Consider the following 16,145-nt stretch of genomic DNA (forward strand, 5'->3'; position numbering starts at 1 on the left):
GTAAAAAGGGGACATTTTTATTTTTTCCGTACTGTGGTGGGTGTGATGATATCAGATGAGGCCATGCCCACTTTAATGAGACCACGCCCATTTTAATCAGGCCACACACCCTTGTCGGGAGCGCGCGCGCCTACGGCGCGCGCATGCTTTTTCTTTTTATGGCTATATGGGGGGGCACACTTTTTTTTTTTTTTTTTTTTTATAGAGCAATGGGGGGGGGGGGGGCGCATTTTGAAATCTCGCACTGGGAGCCAAATTGTCTAGAAACGGCCCTGATTGTAATTAATGAAGATACCTATAGTAGTAGGAGTGTGTGGACATTGATGTATCATTTCACTTTTTTCACTTTGCACATTTACAGATGTATCCACATAGACAGGCGCAGATTTCTATTCTGGGACAGTGCCATGGTGGACCAAGATATGGGCATAAACTCTTTTGTATTGCACTTGGTGGCCACATGCTCACATGTAAAAGAAGTGCAGGTTTAACAAACCCAATCGTTAGCTCCGCCTTTGCACAAAATGATAGCTACAGACCAGACACTTGCTTTTTCTATGAGATACAGGTAATGTTATTAAATGACCTTCACTAGACAGAGTTTCTGTCACTGCATACACTGGAATACTGCAGGTTTCTCACCCCAGGAGCTTACAATCTGTGGGGTACATAAAAGAAATGTGGAAAACGTCACTTGTCTGCTAGAGGAGTTTCTCTGTAGCGGCTCTGGATCACTTCCTGGCTTACGCTGCTCTATATAGTAACTGCAATCCTATTACACTTACCCTTAGCTGTCCTCTGCTGAACAGTGACATGAACTTTACAGAGCGGTGAAGCCTAATTAAGCACCAAGGCTTTCAGAGTCTAGGTAGTTCAATTACTTGTATTATAGATAAACCAGTTGCATCCCAGAAAAAGTTATATAGCACCCTATATTACACATATACATAGTATAGCCACTAAGATTAAGGTCATCAAAGTGGGTTATATTTACATACTATGCACTAAGAGACAGAGGGGGTCATCACGAGTTGATCGCTAGCTAAAAATGTTCGCTGCGCAGCGATGATGCAAAAAAATGGCACTTCTGCGCATGCGAATGCGGCGCAGTGCGCACGCACAACGTACTTTCACAACGGGCAAAGTTTTTTTACACAAGGTCTAGCGAAACTTTTCAGTCGCAATGGCAGCCGCAGAGTGATTGACAGGAAAGGGGCGTTTCTGGGTGTCAACCGACCGTTTTCAGGGAGTGCTCGAAAAAACGCAGGCGTGCCAGGAAAAACGCAGGCGTGGCTGGCTGGACGCAGGGCGTGTTTGTGACGTCAAATCCAGAACTGAATGGTCTGAAGTGATCGCAAGCGCTGAGTAGGTCTGGAGCTACTCTGAAACTGCACAATATTTTTTTGTAGTCGCTCTGCGATCCTTTAGTTCGCATTTCTGCTAAGCTAAGATACACGCCCAGAGGGCGGCGGCTTAACGTTTGCACGACTGCTAAAAACTGCTAGCGAGCGATCAACTCGACATGACCACCAGAGGGCCTAATTTAGCATGTTTAGGGTAGCCCTCTGCGTAGGCATGCGGCTGTTGCCACGTTTTGGGTCACAGCGAAGCATGTGATGTCACGGAGTCACCCCGGCTCATCCCGCAAACGGTCCAGGTACACCTGCGTTGTTCATACCACGTCCCCCCCCCCCAGCTCCGTTGCGGCACCCTTTAAATGCAGAGTTGACGCCCCCTCTTGCCCCACGAACGCCTTTGCCTGTCAATCATGCAGAGGGCATTAGCAGATGTGAGATGTCGTGTTCGCGTGCAGTGAGGCTTCTGCGCGTGCGCACACTTCACAGGGCATCAGCATTCGAACACTGCCACAGCATTGTTGCATGCTGAATTAGACCCAGAATGCACAGGATTTATTATAAGATATTTAAAGAGGAGGGATTAAACTAGATCTTGTGCTGGACACATACTATATTTTACAGACAAAATAATTATTGAATAATAAACTGTAATATTGTACTGAGAATGGACAATCACGCAGAGGGGAAGCGTGTGGGGGGGGGCTTGACCAGGATGCTCTTCTCTCTGTATTATATAGAAGGCACTGTTTCTATATATTATATGGCAGAGCTGCATTAGGTTAATGTGGTCAAAAGGTCGACATGACAGTGGTAAACACAGCATATGGTCGACATGAGTTTTTCACAATTTATTTCATTTTTATAACTTTTTCATACTTTACCATCCATGTGTACTACCTTTGGGAACGGTAACCTTGCCCAAAGCATGGCGAACAAAACGAGGGGACACGGTGCACTAATTGGGGGTCGATGTACTAAAAGGTATAAATTGACACCCCAAAAACGAACAAAACCTCATGTTGACCTCATGTGTTGACATTTTTCTCATGTCGACATTGTGCAAGTTAACCTTTTGGGGTCGACCTAGATATTGTCAACCTTTTTACTTTCGACCTAATGAACCATACTCCTGTAGTATATAGTGCTCTGTATTATATGGCAGTCCCTGTGATTTTCTTTTTATTATTTGTCAGTCACTAGTGCTTTCTGTATTATATGGTATTCAATGTGCAGTTGTTTTCTATTGTATATCAGTCACTAACAATCTGTATATTATATGGCGGTGACTGGGATGCTCTTTGCACTCTATGGTGGTCACTGTAATGCTCTTTGCCTTGTGTGGTGATCACTCTGATGTATGACAGTCGCTGTGATGTTCCCTGCATTATATGGCTGTCACTCCAATGTACTGTTATGTGGCAGTCACTGTGATATCCTCAGTATTATTTGATGTTATGTTTATTGCATGGTGGTCACTGATATGCACTCCATATTGTATGTTGGTTACTGTTATGCCTTCCGTATTGTATTGTGGCCATTGTAATGCTCTGTGGTGGGCAAGGTAGTATAGTACTTACTTCTGAGTCTTGAGACAATGGCATACCCTCCAACCAGTGTCAGACTGGGGCATGAAGGGCCCACCGGGGGAATGCAGTGATAGGGGCCCATACTTAGGGGTGTGGCCAGCCTACAAATGGGGTGTGGTCAGCCTCCATAGAGGCTTGGAATACACAATAGTTCAGTGCAGTGTAATGCAACATATCTACCATGTATAATACAAGTGCACAGTCTGGAACCTGATCCTTAGAGGAAGGAGTGGACCCTCAGGCAGTGGGGCCTACTGGTGGTTTCCCTGGTACCCCTGTGGGGCAGTCCGACCCTGCCTCCAACTGTACCTTTTTAGCAGGTACAGTACCCTTTTTTTTTGGTCTGTACCGATTTTTGGCTCTCCAAACTTCCATTAAAAGTATAGGAAAAGGGGTGTAACCACACCCCCTTTGTCCATGGCCACACCCACTTCTATAGTTTTACCGATTTTTTTGTGTAAAATGTTGGAGGGCATGCAATGGAGCCTGCAATGACAGTTTGTCTGTGTCTACTAATCACTCCATTACACATGCTCCGTTTAAAATGTAAAATACCCCAGAACCACAGAATAAATACAGCAGACACTGTCACATTAGTGTAACAAGACATTAATCCCTCCCTTATTTTACATACATTTCACTATTTATAACGTTGACATCTATATTCAATGTCTATACTCAATCAGGCAATGGTTAGCTCTAAATTTTTTTAAAGCATGTCTAGTAAAAAATTAGTACTGGATGGTTAAACAATATTTCAAAGGCTAAGCAAAATGAAACATGTTGTATTATATCCTAACAGAGCTGCAGATAAGATGGTGTGACATGTGTCTCCACCAAATTTAGTTTTTTGTTAAGAAGAGGACATTGGTGCGGTCAGGGCACTAAAATGTCTAATTATGGCTCTGCATGTATCTTCACAGAAATACCAACTGCCAATAACTGCTTTATCATTTAATAATGGAGGCTGACAATTCTGCTGCCTAACAATTAGAGGCATCACAAGGGGGGGTGCGGACTGCACAGGGGTTTACCCCATACTTGCCTACTCTCCCGGAATGGCCGGGAGGCTCCCGAAAATCGGGTGACCCTCCCGGCCCCCCGGAAGAGCAGGCAAGTCTCCCGATTTGCGGGGTCCCCCCTGCCCGTCCGCCCACTTAGTGTGTAAAGTGGGCGGTCCGGGCAGTCGATGACGCGATTCTTGCTGAATCGCGTCATCATAGCCACGCCCCCTGCAGTGTAATGCCGGTGATAGCGGCATTACAGAGTGGGGGCGTGGCTTAATTGAGGTGTCACTGTGACCCCACCCTTGCTCCGCCCCCACCCTGCCCTTGCTCCGCCCCTGCCCCGCCTCCGGCCACCCCCTCCTTTACAGCACAGCCTCCCCTGCCCGCCCGCTGAGCCGACCTGCCTGCTCTCTCCCGCAGAGAGCAGCCAGAATATCGGTAAGTCTGGTTCACCCTTCCAGGGGGTGATACCAAAATGCTGACTTCTCCACAGTGATAGGAGCCGGATGCTGCAGTGTGACATTATCCTGCCGCACTCAGCTCCTGTCACTAAGAAGGAGCAGTCAGTGCAGACACGAGACTCCGGGGGCAGCCCAGGATGATAGGCACTCCCCCATAGCAATATAAAAGTGATGTTAAAGATTGCCATGCCCCATCCTTCAAAGCTGCTCCCCCGTTTCAGAAGAGCGTACCATCAGCACTCGCAGGGGGCTCTTCTCTTCTACCTTCTATATCAGGTGTTCACCACACCCTATACCATGTAATAGCACCATAACAGGGAGACACTGTGCTGGCCTCAACCCCTAAATATGTGATGTCATGATGTTATGAACAATTTTTGCATATTTGCGCATTGGCGTACGCCGGTACACGGATATGCAAGGTCCTAAACTACATTCTCTTCAAAACGCAGTTTAAGACCTGGAGGGGGGCGGGAAAGGGGCATAAACGCCGCTTTTTGTGGACATCGACGCTCTTCTGTTTAAGGGGCGCAGTCCGGACAACAGAGGCGTGTCCAGACCGTTGCTAGGGCAGGTCACGGCAGCTGGTAGGCAGAGAGCTACTCGAAACATGTGAAAGCCTCGCTTTCATGTTAAGCTTTCGCATGTCTGTGGGGTAGGGGTTGCTGGATCTGGCATGCGGGGCGGACTTGCCCTGTGCTGGACGTCCCCCCACTTGTCAAAGAATTTGGTCGCAGATATGCCTTTTTTTGCACATCTATGATCCATGCTGAATTACACCCAATGATTTGTGCTTAGAAAGGTACTTAAATTGCAATATAAAAAAGTTGGGCTTTCTGCCTTGCTATTTCTTGAAGAGGAATATTTAAAATCTAAAAATAAAGCTATTTTATAATTCAATACAGTAACCTTGTCTGATAAATTTTACGTGCAACAGTACAGTATGTGCTGAGAATTACCTCCTCATCTGCAAAGTGTTCCTGGAAACTATATGTAATCTAATGTATTTCTGTTTAAGGATAACATGAAGCAAACGTCTGGGTTACTGGCTATCTCATTTTATAACATAATATTTATTATAATTTGTCACAAATTACTGGTAATATGTATTATGCTGTATTAGTAAAACTGACCTCCCGGTAATGCTCCGCAGTTACTGCTTCGGTGCTATATGTACTGTATAATGGGTGCATGATGTGCGGAGCACAGGGGAGCCCACACTGCATATCCTGCACCAATTTCTTCAATACTTAACTTGTCTGGTGTCGGCAGTACTGCACGAATCACTGGGAAAATGGCACAATGGCCATATTTCTGGCATTTTGCTCATGCGCAGTAGAAAAATCATTACAAACGTGGTCACCGCATTTCCCCAGAGACATGCATATACGCAGTACACTGGCACAGCACCAGAGTCTACTAACTAATGCACCGCTGGCTAGACAGGAGACTGCACACGGGTCCCCTCCTCTCTTAATACGCCCCTGTGCTTATTGTAATTGTATCTGCTGTTTCTTTTCTTTAATTGTTGTTACTAGTTACCAGGAACATCTGTAGACCATGAACTTCACAATTTGGACTTGTATGTGATATATGTGTGTGGTTGCACAGCCCCGTTCCAATGTACGTGACTCGTGAGAACAGCCATCATTAATAACAGCACTTCTGTCTACACCATACCAGGTGCAGAACATCCGTGTGAATTTGGTGCCTACTTTTCGCATGGCTACACACCCAGGAAACAATTTTCTTTTGCCTGTATTTGCATTATTGCTTTCAGAAACACCCATTTAGCTGCTTCATAGAAATGGCTGAAATAGTCGCATGTACTAAGTGTACAAAAATGCATACGCAACCAGAGACGCATGTACAACCAGCAATGCATGTGCGGCTTCCTAAAAGTCACTAAATGCAGCCACATTCAATCTTGAATGCGACTCTGTCCCTAAATGCACAAAGGTTATTTATACTCTGTGCTCTATCTGCGTTGTAATTAATGAACCTGAGGAACATTTTAGCAATCCAGATTTCTCAGCAGTTCTCAATGAATGAATGAATGGGTGTCTCCAGATTTTAGACTTCACTGAAGGAATGGAGCAACCATCTGGCTGTTTTACCATGAAAAGCAGATTAAGGGTTATCGTGCGTATGCAAAAAGTTAATTAAGGTCTTGGAAAAGCCAACTGTGCTGCTGGAGCCTGTAGTACAAGATGAATTAATGCGGAGAGATTTGACTGTACCTTAGATTACAAGCGACAAATCCACATTGTAACACCATCATGTATCGTGGCATCATGTTATTTCCTGGCACTCTACACTATTCTCCCCAAGTTTCTCAAGTTACCCAGGGCATCGCCAAACATGGACTTTAAGTGGAACTTCCAGGACAAAACACTTGTAGCAGTTTTGAAAACACTCTACTAGGTTATAGCAGTAATATTACACATTAGGGCAGGCCTGGCCAACCTGTGGCTCTCCAGCTGTTGTGAAGGTACAAGTCCCAGCATACCCTTCTACACTTTTGCTATTAGGAAATGCTAAAACTGTGGCAGAGCATGCTGGGATGTGTAGTTTCACAACAGCTAGACAGCCACAGGTTGGCCAGGCCTGTATTAGGGGGTATAAAGATGATATAACAAACTAAAGCAGTTATGTAAGACACTAGAGGATATAGTATACCTTCCAAAGGTCCCAATCCCTTGAGAAGAGTTGTATAATGTTGCTGCTCTTCCATGTCTTATTAATCATGTGACTTCTGCGTCGACAACTAAGAATGGGAGTATAACAATACAGAAATGAATAGGATACCGTCGTGCGCAAATATAGCAGCTGGTATAGTCTCAAAGTTTCTAAGGAGGTTTTCCTTCACCCCTCATCCATATAGTGCACAACAAAACAAATAGAAACTGAGACTTAACTAGCGCGTTCTTAGTTCCTTCTGATTCTTATGATCCCCTGGAGTTTCATTGGTCAGGATTGGATACCATATGAAAAAAAGATGTGTGTATATAGTGAAGTACTATTTTAATAGTAAACATAAAACACACACAAGTACATCCAATAAAATTGATAAAATGTCCAATATATTGCACAATCCCTTCAAGCATACATGTGAGGACGGGCTAATTACCAGATAGTTCTGAACTGTGGTTTAGACAGTTCAAAAAGCGCATGAAAGATGTGATGTGGGGTTACCGGATATCCCACCATGCGAATCAGATCTTGTTGAAAGACTGGTCCTTCCGTCCGTCCCCGGGCTTGTTCAGGAAACAACCTACGCGTTTCTACCCCTGCCTGGGGTCTTTCTCAAGGTTTGCAAACCTTGAGAAAGACCCCAGGCAGGGGTAGAAACGCGTAAGAATGGGAGTAGTGATTGCCATTAGTGGAATCATTCACATGTATCAGCAGAGCAGATGTTTGTTATAATGAAATGATGGGTTTATGTACAATGGTTGCGTGTTTCGTACTCTACTTGGCTAGAGACTGCTTTACTCAATACTGTAGAGGATATGGGAATGTAACATGATTATAGTAAGAAGTTTAGTTCAGTGATTAACTGAGGATGTACTGCTTGCACTATAGTCTTCTTTGTGTTAGTCATACCTATTATCTTAAACAAGATCTCATATTGGGAAAATCTATCAAGGCTTGGAGAGAACTAAAGTAGAGGGAGATAAAGTACTAACCAACCATCTCCAACCTGTCAATTTACAGGCCGTGTTTTGAAAAATAACACCGTATACCAAATTGGGATATAGTTATGTGACCAGCGGTCAGGAGACTGCTGGTCACATTACTTTCCCCTACGTCCCACCCCCTCACAATCCTGACAGACGGCATGCCGACCAGCAGGGACTATTCCCACTCGTGGTGTATCCACGACACCCATAGACAGGGAATAGAACCCGTGGCATGTACAGCGAGCCCGCAAGGGGCTTGCTACGCTTGTCCACCGTTGGCATGCTGACCGCCGGGTGTCCTGAACCCTGGCATCCCAATACATACCCTACCAATTCAACCTCCACTCAGCATTCACTAGCTTCCCTTATCCAACACCCATTCCGCTCCAAGAATCCAGTAATCAATTTAACATCTCAGAACCCATTAATACCATAACCATAACACCATTAACCATACTATCAGCACCCATTAATGTCCCTCTCCAGGAACCCATTTATCCATTCCCCACTAGCATCTGTTAACCCATTCCCCTGAAGAAACCATTAATTCATACACTCTGCCCTCATTAACGCTTTCCTCTCTAAGAATCCATCAAGTTACCCTTACAGCATCCTTTAACACATTTGTTCATCCTGTCAGCACCCATTAACCTCCGCCGCCCATCACCATATTTGTATAATTCTTTCTGCTCTATGTAATGCTCTTAAACTAACACACCTATGTAATTAAGCAAGTATGCTACAGGACAAATGCCTTTTTAACTAGAAAAAAAAACTTTCAAAAAATGTTTCTCCAGTGGACAATTGCTAGCTATAGATCTACATATATTATGACAGAAGCTTTAAGAGGAAAGTCCTCGCCATGGCTTACTAAACAATAACTACCACTGAAACATCATCACCTCATACATTTATACAACAAACTGCATAGAGAGGAGACCTCTATTAGTGTTGGCTGGATTTAAAATGTCCATTACAGGTTGAGTCTCCCTTATCCAAAATGCTTGGGACCAGAGGTATTTTGGATATGGGATATTTCCGTATTTTGGAATAATTGCATACCATAATGAGATATCATGGTGATGGGACCTAAATCTAAGCACAGAATGCATTTATGTTACATATACACCTTATACACACAGCCTGAAGGTAATTTTAGCCAATATTTTTTATAACTTTGTGCATTAAACAAAGTGTGTCTACATTCACACAATTCATTTATGTTTCATATACACCTTATACACACAGCCTGAAGGTCATTTAATACAATATTTTTAATAACTTTGTGTATTAAACAAAGTTTGTGTACACTGAGCCATCAGAAAACAAAGGTTTCGCTATCTCACTCTCACTCAAAAAAGTCCGTATTTCGGAATATTCCATATTTCGGAATATTTGGATATGGGATACTCAACCTGTATTACCAATTTTTTTTACGCACCGCGATAATTAATGGGCGCCCAATGGAGCAATTCACTAGTTTTTGGGTGCTCAATAATTATTGTTCTTGTCACGCCCAAATACACCTGTACTTAGTCCCGATTAGTGCATCCAAACCACAGTTTTTGTAAATTTCTGCTTGCCCACCTCAGGAGGCTGCGGGCAGGAATGTGTCCATCCGCAGAATTTGTATCCGAACAGAGCTACAATTGAATTGCTTCTTTGGGTGCTCATTAATTAGTGCAGGTGACAGAATTCAATCGCCCTATTACAGTGATAAATACACCCAACAGGGAGAAGAAGGCCGTTGAAAAGAAACTGCTTATAACATCCACACATATAAAAGAAAAACAAGTTATATTAAGAGATCTGTAATTTATTCTTCCTGTTTGTACTTTGGTTTACCTTTTTCATTAGCACTCACCCAGCTGTCGGTATGTCGGCGGTCAGGATCCCGAAGCCGGTATGCTGGGCCCCGGGATCCCGGCTGCCGGCCACTTATAATACACCCACTCAATGTGCCCTTACACATAGGTCCGGATTCAATTGGGCTCGATCTTTAATCCGCACGGAAAAGAGCTTGTAGCCTCACACTTTTATGCCCAGAGCTATTGAATTACAAGCTGTTTTCCATGCGTGGTAAATCCACAGCTAGCAGTGTTAACCTATAGATTTCTGGATAAGTGCCTGGAGCTATGGGTTAAAGCATTAGCGGTGGCCGCTATAAGGGCAGAAAGCCTTACTGGTTACTGTTAAGTGCAGCCTGCAGGTTTATAGCAGGCTGCAGTTAAAAAGACCCAGGCACTGCTTCAAGGCTAATTGTAACTTTGAGGCTAATTGAAGCTTGAAGGCTAATTGAATCCGGCCCATAGTCAAATTTTATACCAAATTACCAGAAATTCTTCAATATTACTACCCCCATCCATACAAAGAGCTTTCTGTAACATATTAATTATTACAGTGAAAGTGTAAGGAAACCCATACAAGCAGGCTAAGCCATTATATTTGCTTCTAAACATATGATGAACATGCCTGTACAATGTAGTGTGTCCATTCATTACTTGTATATAACTAACAAGCTTCTGTTTCTGTTTTTTTTTTGTAGATTTTGGCAATCATTTCTATCCTGTTTATTGTATTATCTACAATTGCCTTGTCACTAAACACACTTCCGGAGCTACAAGGTGTTGATGAATTTGGGCAAAATACAGACAACCCGCAGCTTGCACATGTGGAAGCCGTCTGTATTGCATGGTTTACAATGGAATACCTCCTGAGATTCTTGTCGTCGCCTAACAAATGGAAATTTTTCAAGGGACCCCTTAACGTCATTGATCTGTTAGCAATCCTCCCATACTATGTCACAATATTCCTCACAGAATCAAACAAAAGTGTACTTCAATTCCAAAACGTTAGACGGGTAGTACAGATTTTCCGGATCATGAGGATACTACGGATTCTAAAGCTTGCTAGGCACTCAACTGGCCTCCAGTCTTTGGGTTTCACATTACGAAGGAGTTATAATGAACTTGGTCTGCTCATTTTGTTTTTAGCAATGGGTATCATGATTTTTTCAAGCTTGGTTTTCTTTGCAGAAAAGGATGAGGACGATACAAAGTTCAAAAGTATCCCAGCATCTTTCTGGTGGGCAACCATCACAATGACCACAGTTGGGTATGGAGACATCTACCCTAAAACTCTTCTGGGTAAGATTGTTGGCGGTTTGTGCTGTATTGCTGGGGTGCTGGTGATCGCTCTTCCAATTCCAATTATAGTAAATAATTTCTCAGAATTCTACAAGGAACAAAAAAGACAAGAAAAAGCCATCAAGCGTAGAGAAGCTCTTGAAAGAGCAAAACGAAATGGTAGCATCGTTTCCATGAACATGAAAGACGCCTTTGCTCGTAGCATAGAACTGATGGATGTAGTGGTTGAAAAGACTGAAGAGGTGGCAGGAAAGAAAGACAAAGTACAGGATAATCATTTATCTCCTACCAAATGGAAATGGACAAAGAGAACCTTGTCAGAGACGAGTTCCAACAAGTCTTTTGACACAAAAGAACATGGGTCTCCGGAGAAGAATCGCTCATGCTCAAGTCCCCAGCACCTTAATGTTCAACAACTAGAAGATATGTACAACAAAATGGCAAAAACACAATCACAACCAACACTCAACTTGAAAGAATCCAGTCAGTCAGGCAAAGAGACAGAAGAGCTGGAAATGGAAACAATCCCATGTCCAGCCATCCCATTGCTGACCACTCACAAGTCAGGTATTGTGGACATGAGAAGCATGTCCAGCATAGACAGTTTCATCAGCTGTACCACTGAATTTCCAGAATATGGTGGTTTCTTACATGGACCGTTGGCAGTTCTGCCATATAAAACAAATATAGGTTCAGGGCAGGATACACCCTCTGATTGGGACAGACCACTCTCCTTAGATGTCAGTGGTGAGAGCTTCACTGAAATTAGCCCAAGGGCTGAAAGGAGTCGGCATTCTGCATACATGTTGGACAGTCCCAAAAGTTTAGTTAAAGTTAAAAACCCACTAATGCTGAGATCCCTAAAAGTCAACTTTTTAGAAGGTGATACAAGGACAATAGTACCAGCACCAAATATGCTGAGCCAGTCAGAGCATAGACAGAGTCACTCTAAGTTGGACAGCTCTTGCTTTTCTGAGCAGTCTGTTCGCAGCCCTGAAACGTCACTGTATACAACAGCAAGTGCTAGAACACCTTCAAAGTCTCCTGAAAAACACATGGCAATAGCTTTCACTTTTCACGATGCTAATGTACATAAATATATAGACGCTGACACAGACGATGAGGGACAGCTTCTCGATGGCTTGGATTCCTGTCCCTCTAAAGAGTTACTGGGCACTGTGAGCCCAAAATATAACATAAGATACAGTAGTCACCAAAAGCAGAGAGATACTGTTCACAGAACAGAAAAGAATCACCTTGAGAGTGCTGCTTTATCCAGTTCCTCGCGGTACCGAGGACAAAACTGCATTTACTCCACAGAAGGGATTACTGGAAGTAGTCGAGGTAACATGGAACCTGTCAAGATAGATAACCATATTTCACCAGAAGTCCGTGTGCTACCTGGTGGGGGCGGACAGTCAAACACACATGGGCCCAGAATCTGACACATTCAAACTTTGTGATGAATGGAATGTTCATATGTGCACACTGAGCTTCTGCATGGCATTGATAACTAGCATCTTCTCCCCTTAGTCAGTGGGAGGGCATAGAGAGGAACACTGGACAGGCCTCCTCTCAAAGTGACTGAAGGATGATTTCCTGAACCATGCTAGAAATGTCACTGACAACTCAGATAGAAAACTCTGCAATGATTTTATCTCCTTTAATGAACTTCTCTCTTGAAAGCCATTGTGACCAAAAATGCCCCTAATTAAGATGAACTCGCTTTTTATTTCATTGTATACATACTTTCATTGCATTACCTTTACGGTGAAGGTGAGAAATACATGACATGCTCAAATATTAATTCTCAAATATTTCTTGAGTAAAATACATAAAAGCATCTCTGTGTAGCTTCACTGTGGTCACACAACACCATACTGTATCTCTGGGGGAATAAAGTGCTGTGTTTCTCCAATACACCAATCAATAACTCTAGGCAAACAAGGTGCATGTTTCTCCAATGTACCACTCAATACCGAGTCTAGAGGAATACAGTGCTGTGTTTATCCCCATGTACCAATCGATATCTCTAAGGGCATAAAGTGCTGTGTTTTTTCCAGAGTACAGTACCAGGTGGAATAAAGTGCTGTGTTTCTCCAATGTACTAACCAATATCTCTGGGGGATATTGTGCTGTGTTTTTCCCAATGTATGAATTGAACTCTGGGGGAATAAAGTGCTGTGTTTCTCCCGATGAACCAATCAATATCTCTGGGGGAATAAAGTGCTGTGTTTCTCCATTGTATTTCTCAATACCTCTAGAGGAATATAGTGCTGTTTCCCCCAAATGTACCTTGTCTCTGGAGGAATAAAGCACAGTGTTTCTCCAATGTACAAATCCATATCTCTGGAGTAAAAAAGTGCTGTTCTCCAATGTAATAATCAATATTTCTGGGGGAATAAAGCGCTGTGTTTCTCCAATGTACCAATCCATATCTCTGAAGTAATAAAGTGCTGTGTTTCTCCAATGTACCAATCCATATCTCTGGGGGAATAGAGCGCTGTGTTTCTCCAATGTTTTAATCCATATTTCTGGAGTAATAAAGCGCTGTGTTTCTCCAATGCACGAATCCATATCTCTGGAGTAATAAAGTGCTGTGTTTCTCCAATGTACTAATCCATATCTCTGGAATAATAAAGCGCTTTGTTTCTACAATGTACGAATTCATATCTCTGGAGTAATACAGCGCTGTGTTTCTCCAATGTACCAATCCATATCTCTGGAGTAATAAAGCGCTGTGTTTCTCCAATGTACCAATCCATATCTCTTGGGGAATAAAGTCATATGTTTCTCCAATGTACTAACCAATATTTCTTGGAGAATATAGTGCTGTGTTTTTCCCAATATGCCATTCAGTATCTCTGGGGCAATGAAGTGCTGTGTTTTTTCCTAATGTTCCAATGGATACCTCTAGAGGAATCAATAGTGCTGTGTTTCTCCAATCATGTACCTATAAAACACAGGCAAGGTGAGTTGCATCAGTTGTCATGGACTTGGGGTGTCAAATACGTGACATGAAATGATTGTACAGTGCATTGTTTTAATTACAGTTATTTGAAAGCTGTTACTATGGTTGATCAGGGCATTCAATATTTTAGTGCTAAAGAAATAATACATTGGGTCTTAGCATTGTCTAGAGTATATTTATTAAAACCACTGGCGTGCGCAGCACATTTTATTAGGGGGTGCACCGTCGGAGGGGTGTGTCTAGCACCGCCTTTTGGCCGTGTCTAGCACCAACTATTGATGGTCAACGCATATAAAATATCCACCTTTGTACCAAGCCTAATAAAGCAGATACATTGTCAGATGTTGTGGTGTGCACCAAACAAACACCCCTGATGGCACTCACTGCAATTACACTGCTCCTCCTCAGCCTGGTCTGGCTCCCCCCTCTCTTTCCTCTGCAAGCTGCAGCAGCTTACTACAAGTCAGTCACTCACTGACACTGACAGTCGCAGACTAGTACTGCTGCTGCTGGAAAAAACGAGTGACGTGTCAATGCTGCTGCCGACCGCCTGCCAGTATTGAATTTGTCTTCCTAAGAGGAACGCTGGCTGCATGCTGCTCCTCATCAGTGGCTGGCATTGGCATAACATAGAAGGAGAGAGGTGGGCATGTGGTGGGTGGGCGTGCGAGCAGCATGACATAATCACGTCACATAACGCTGTTTTTGTACATGGAGGTGGAGCTGTGAATTTGAAAGCCGGTGTCAGTGGCACCCTTGACGCCCCAGGCGTCAGGTCAGTAATACAGTCTTGACAGGGTGCAGTGCAGAGGGAACAGTAATCAGCCTGCTCGGCGCTCACTGCATCAGGCATGTGAGATCGGGGTGCCGGACATTAGGGGGTGCCTGTGCGCACCAGGCACCCCCCCTGCGCACACCTATGATTAAAACAAAATGCAAACAATTGCTATTTTGTAGCATTTTCTATCTATGACATCTGTAGCTGCAGGAGAAATGTATATATATATTTATTTTTATCATTTAAAAAACACTTAACATTTTTGCACACTTTGCAAGCATAAGGAACTGTAAAAGTATAGCACTTTAAAGTAAGTACTACCTTAATTTGTGCCTCTAATTGCAATTTATGTTTTTTTTTTACTCTGTAACAATGCATTACCGAGAAAGGGTTTTGTCTCCCTGGACTCCATGAATGCTGTCATTTCTGGAAACGTTTACACTTTGAGCCTTTGCACTGACACACAAAAAAGGTTTGTGACCATCGCGCACAAACTCATTTAGTTTTTTTCCTATTTTAAAGTGCAGCTAAATAATTAATTGGTAATTACAGTCTACGGGAACCCATTTCCATCTTTGACCCTATAGATCTATTAGGTTTTCCTTAGATTTAACTTACTTTAAACAGGTTTTTTATTATTATTATTATTAATAATAATAATAATAATAATAATAATATAAAAAAGTAATAATAATAATTATTATTATTATTATTATTATTAGTAGTAGTAGTAGTAGTAGTATTACTACTAATACAATAATGATAATAATAATAATTATTATTATTATTATTATTATTAAATAATAATAATAATAATATTATTATTATTATTATTATTATTATTATTATTATTATTATTATTATTACAAAGGTCTTCCTGGTTGAGACCTCTGACTTCTTAATATATGGCCAGAAAAGCTACTTAGTTTATAGGAACAGATCTAAAAGTTCTGCCCTGTACTCTTAAATAAAATAAAAATGCTAACATTTAACATAGCCTATAACTAGTGCAGGGAGGAGTTTGGCCATACAGAAGCTATAAAACTACAAATTCCTATAACATTGAATACCAATACGATTCTCCTGGCTTATATGAAGGCTAGGTACAAGATGTTCTCCATTCTGCTGGGAACACAGAGTAGTTGGCAGGAGATGCTG

General features: G+C 42.5%; 1 protein-coding gene across 1 annotated transcript in view; it reads left to right on the plus strand.

The window, feature by feature from the left end:
* The window catches only part of KCNB1 (potassium voltage-gated channel subfamily B member 1), a 135,861-nt gene extending 120,251 nt beyond the window's left edge, over positions 1 to 15,610 (plus strand). Inside the window, exon 3 of the mRNA XM_063958887.1 lies at positions 10,638 to 15,610. Within this exon, the coding sequence (XP_063814957.1) occupies positions 10,638 to 12,683 (2,046 nt within the window). The 3' untranslated portion in view covers positions 12,684 to 15,610. The remainder of the gene's footprint in view (positions 1 to 10,637) is intronic.
* The last annotated feature ends 535 nt before the right edge of the window (positions 15,611 to 16,145 follow it).

This window comes from Pseudophryne corroboree, chromosome 3 (assembly GCF_028390025.1).
Source record: "Pseudophryne corroboree isolate aPseCor3 chromosome 3, aPseCor3.hap2, whole genome shotgun sequence".
Classification (NCBI taxonomy): domain Eukaryota; kingdom Metazoa; phylum Chordata; class Amphibia; order Anura; family Myobatrachidae; genus Pseudophryne; species Pseudophryne corroboree.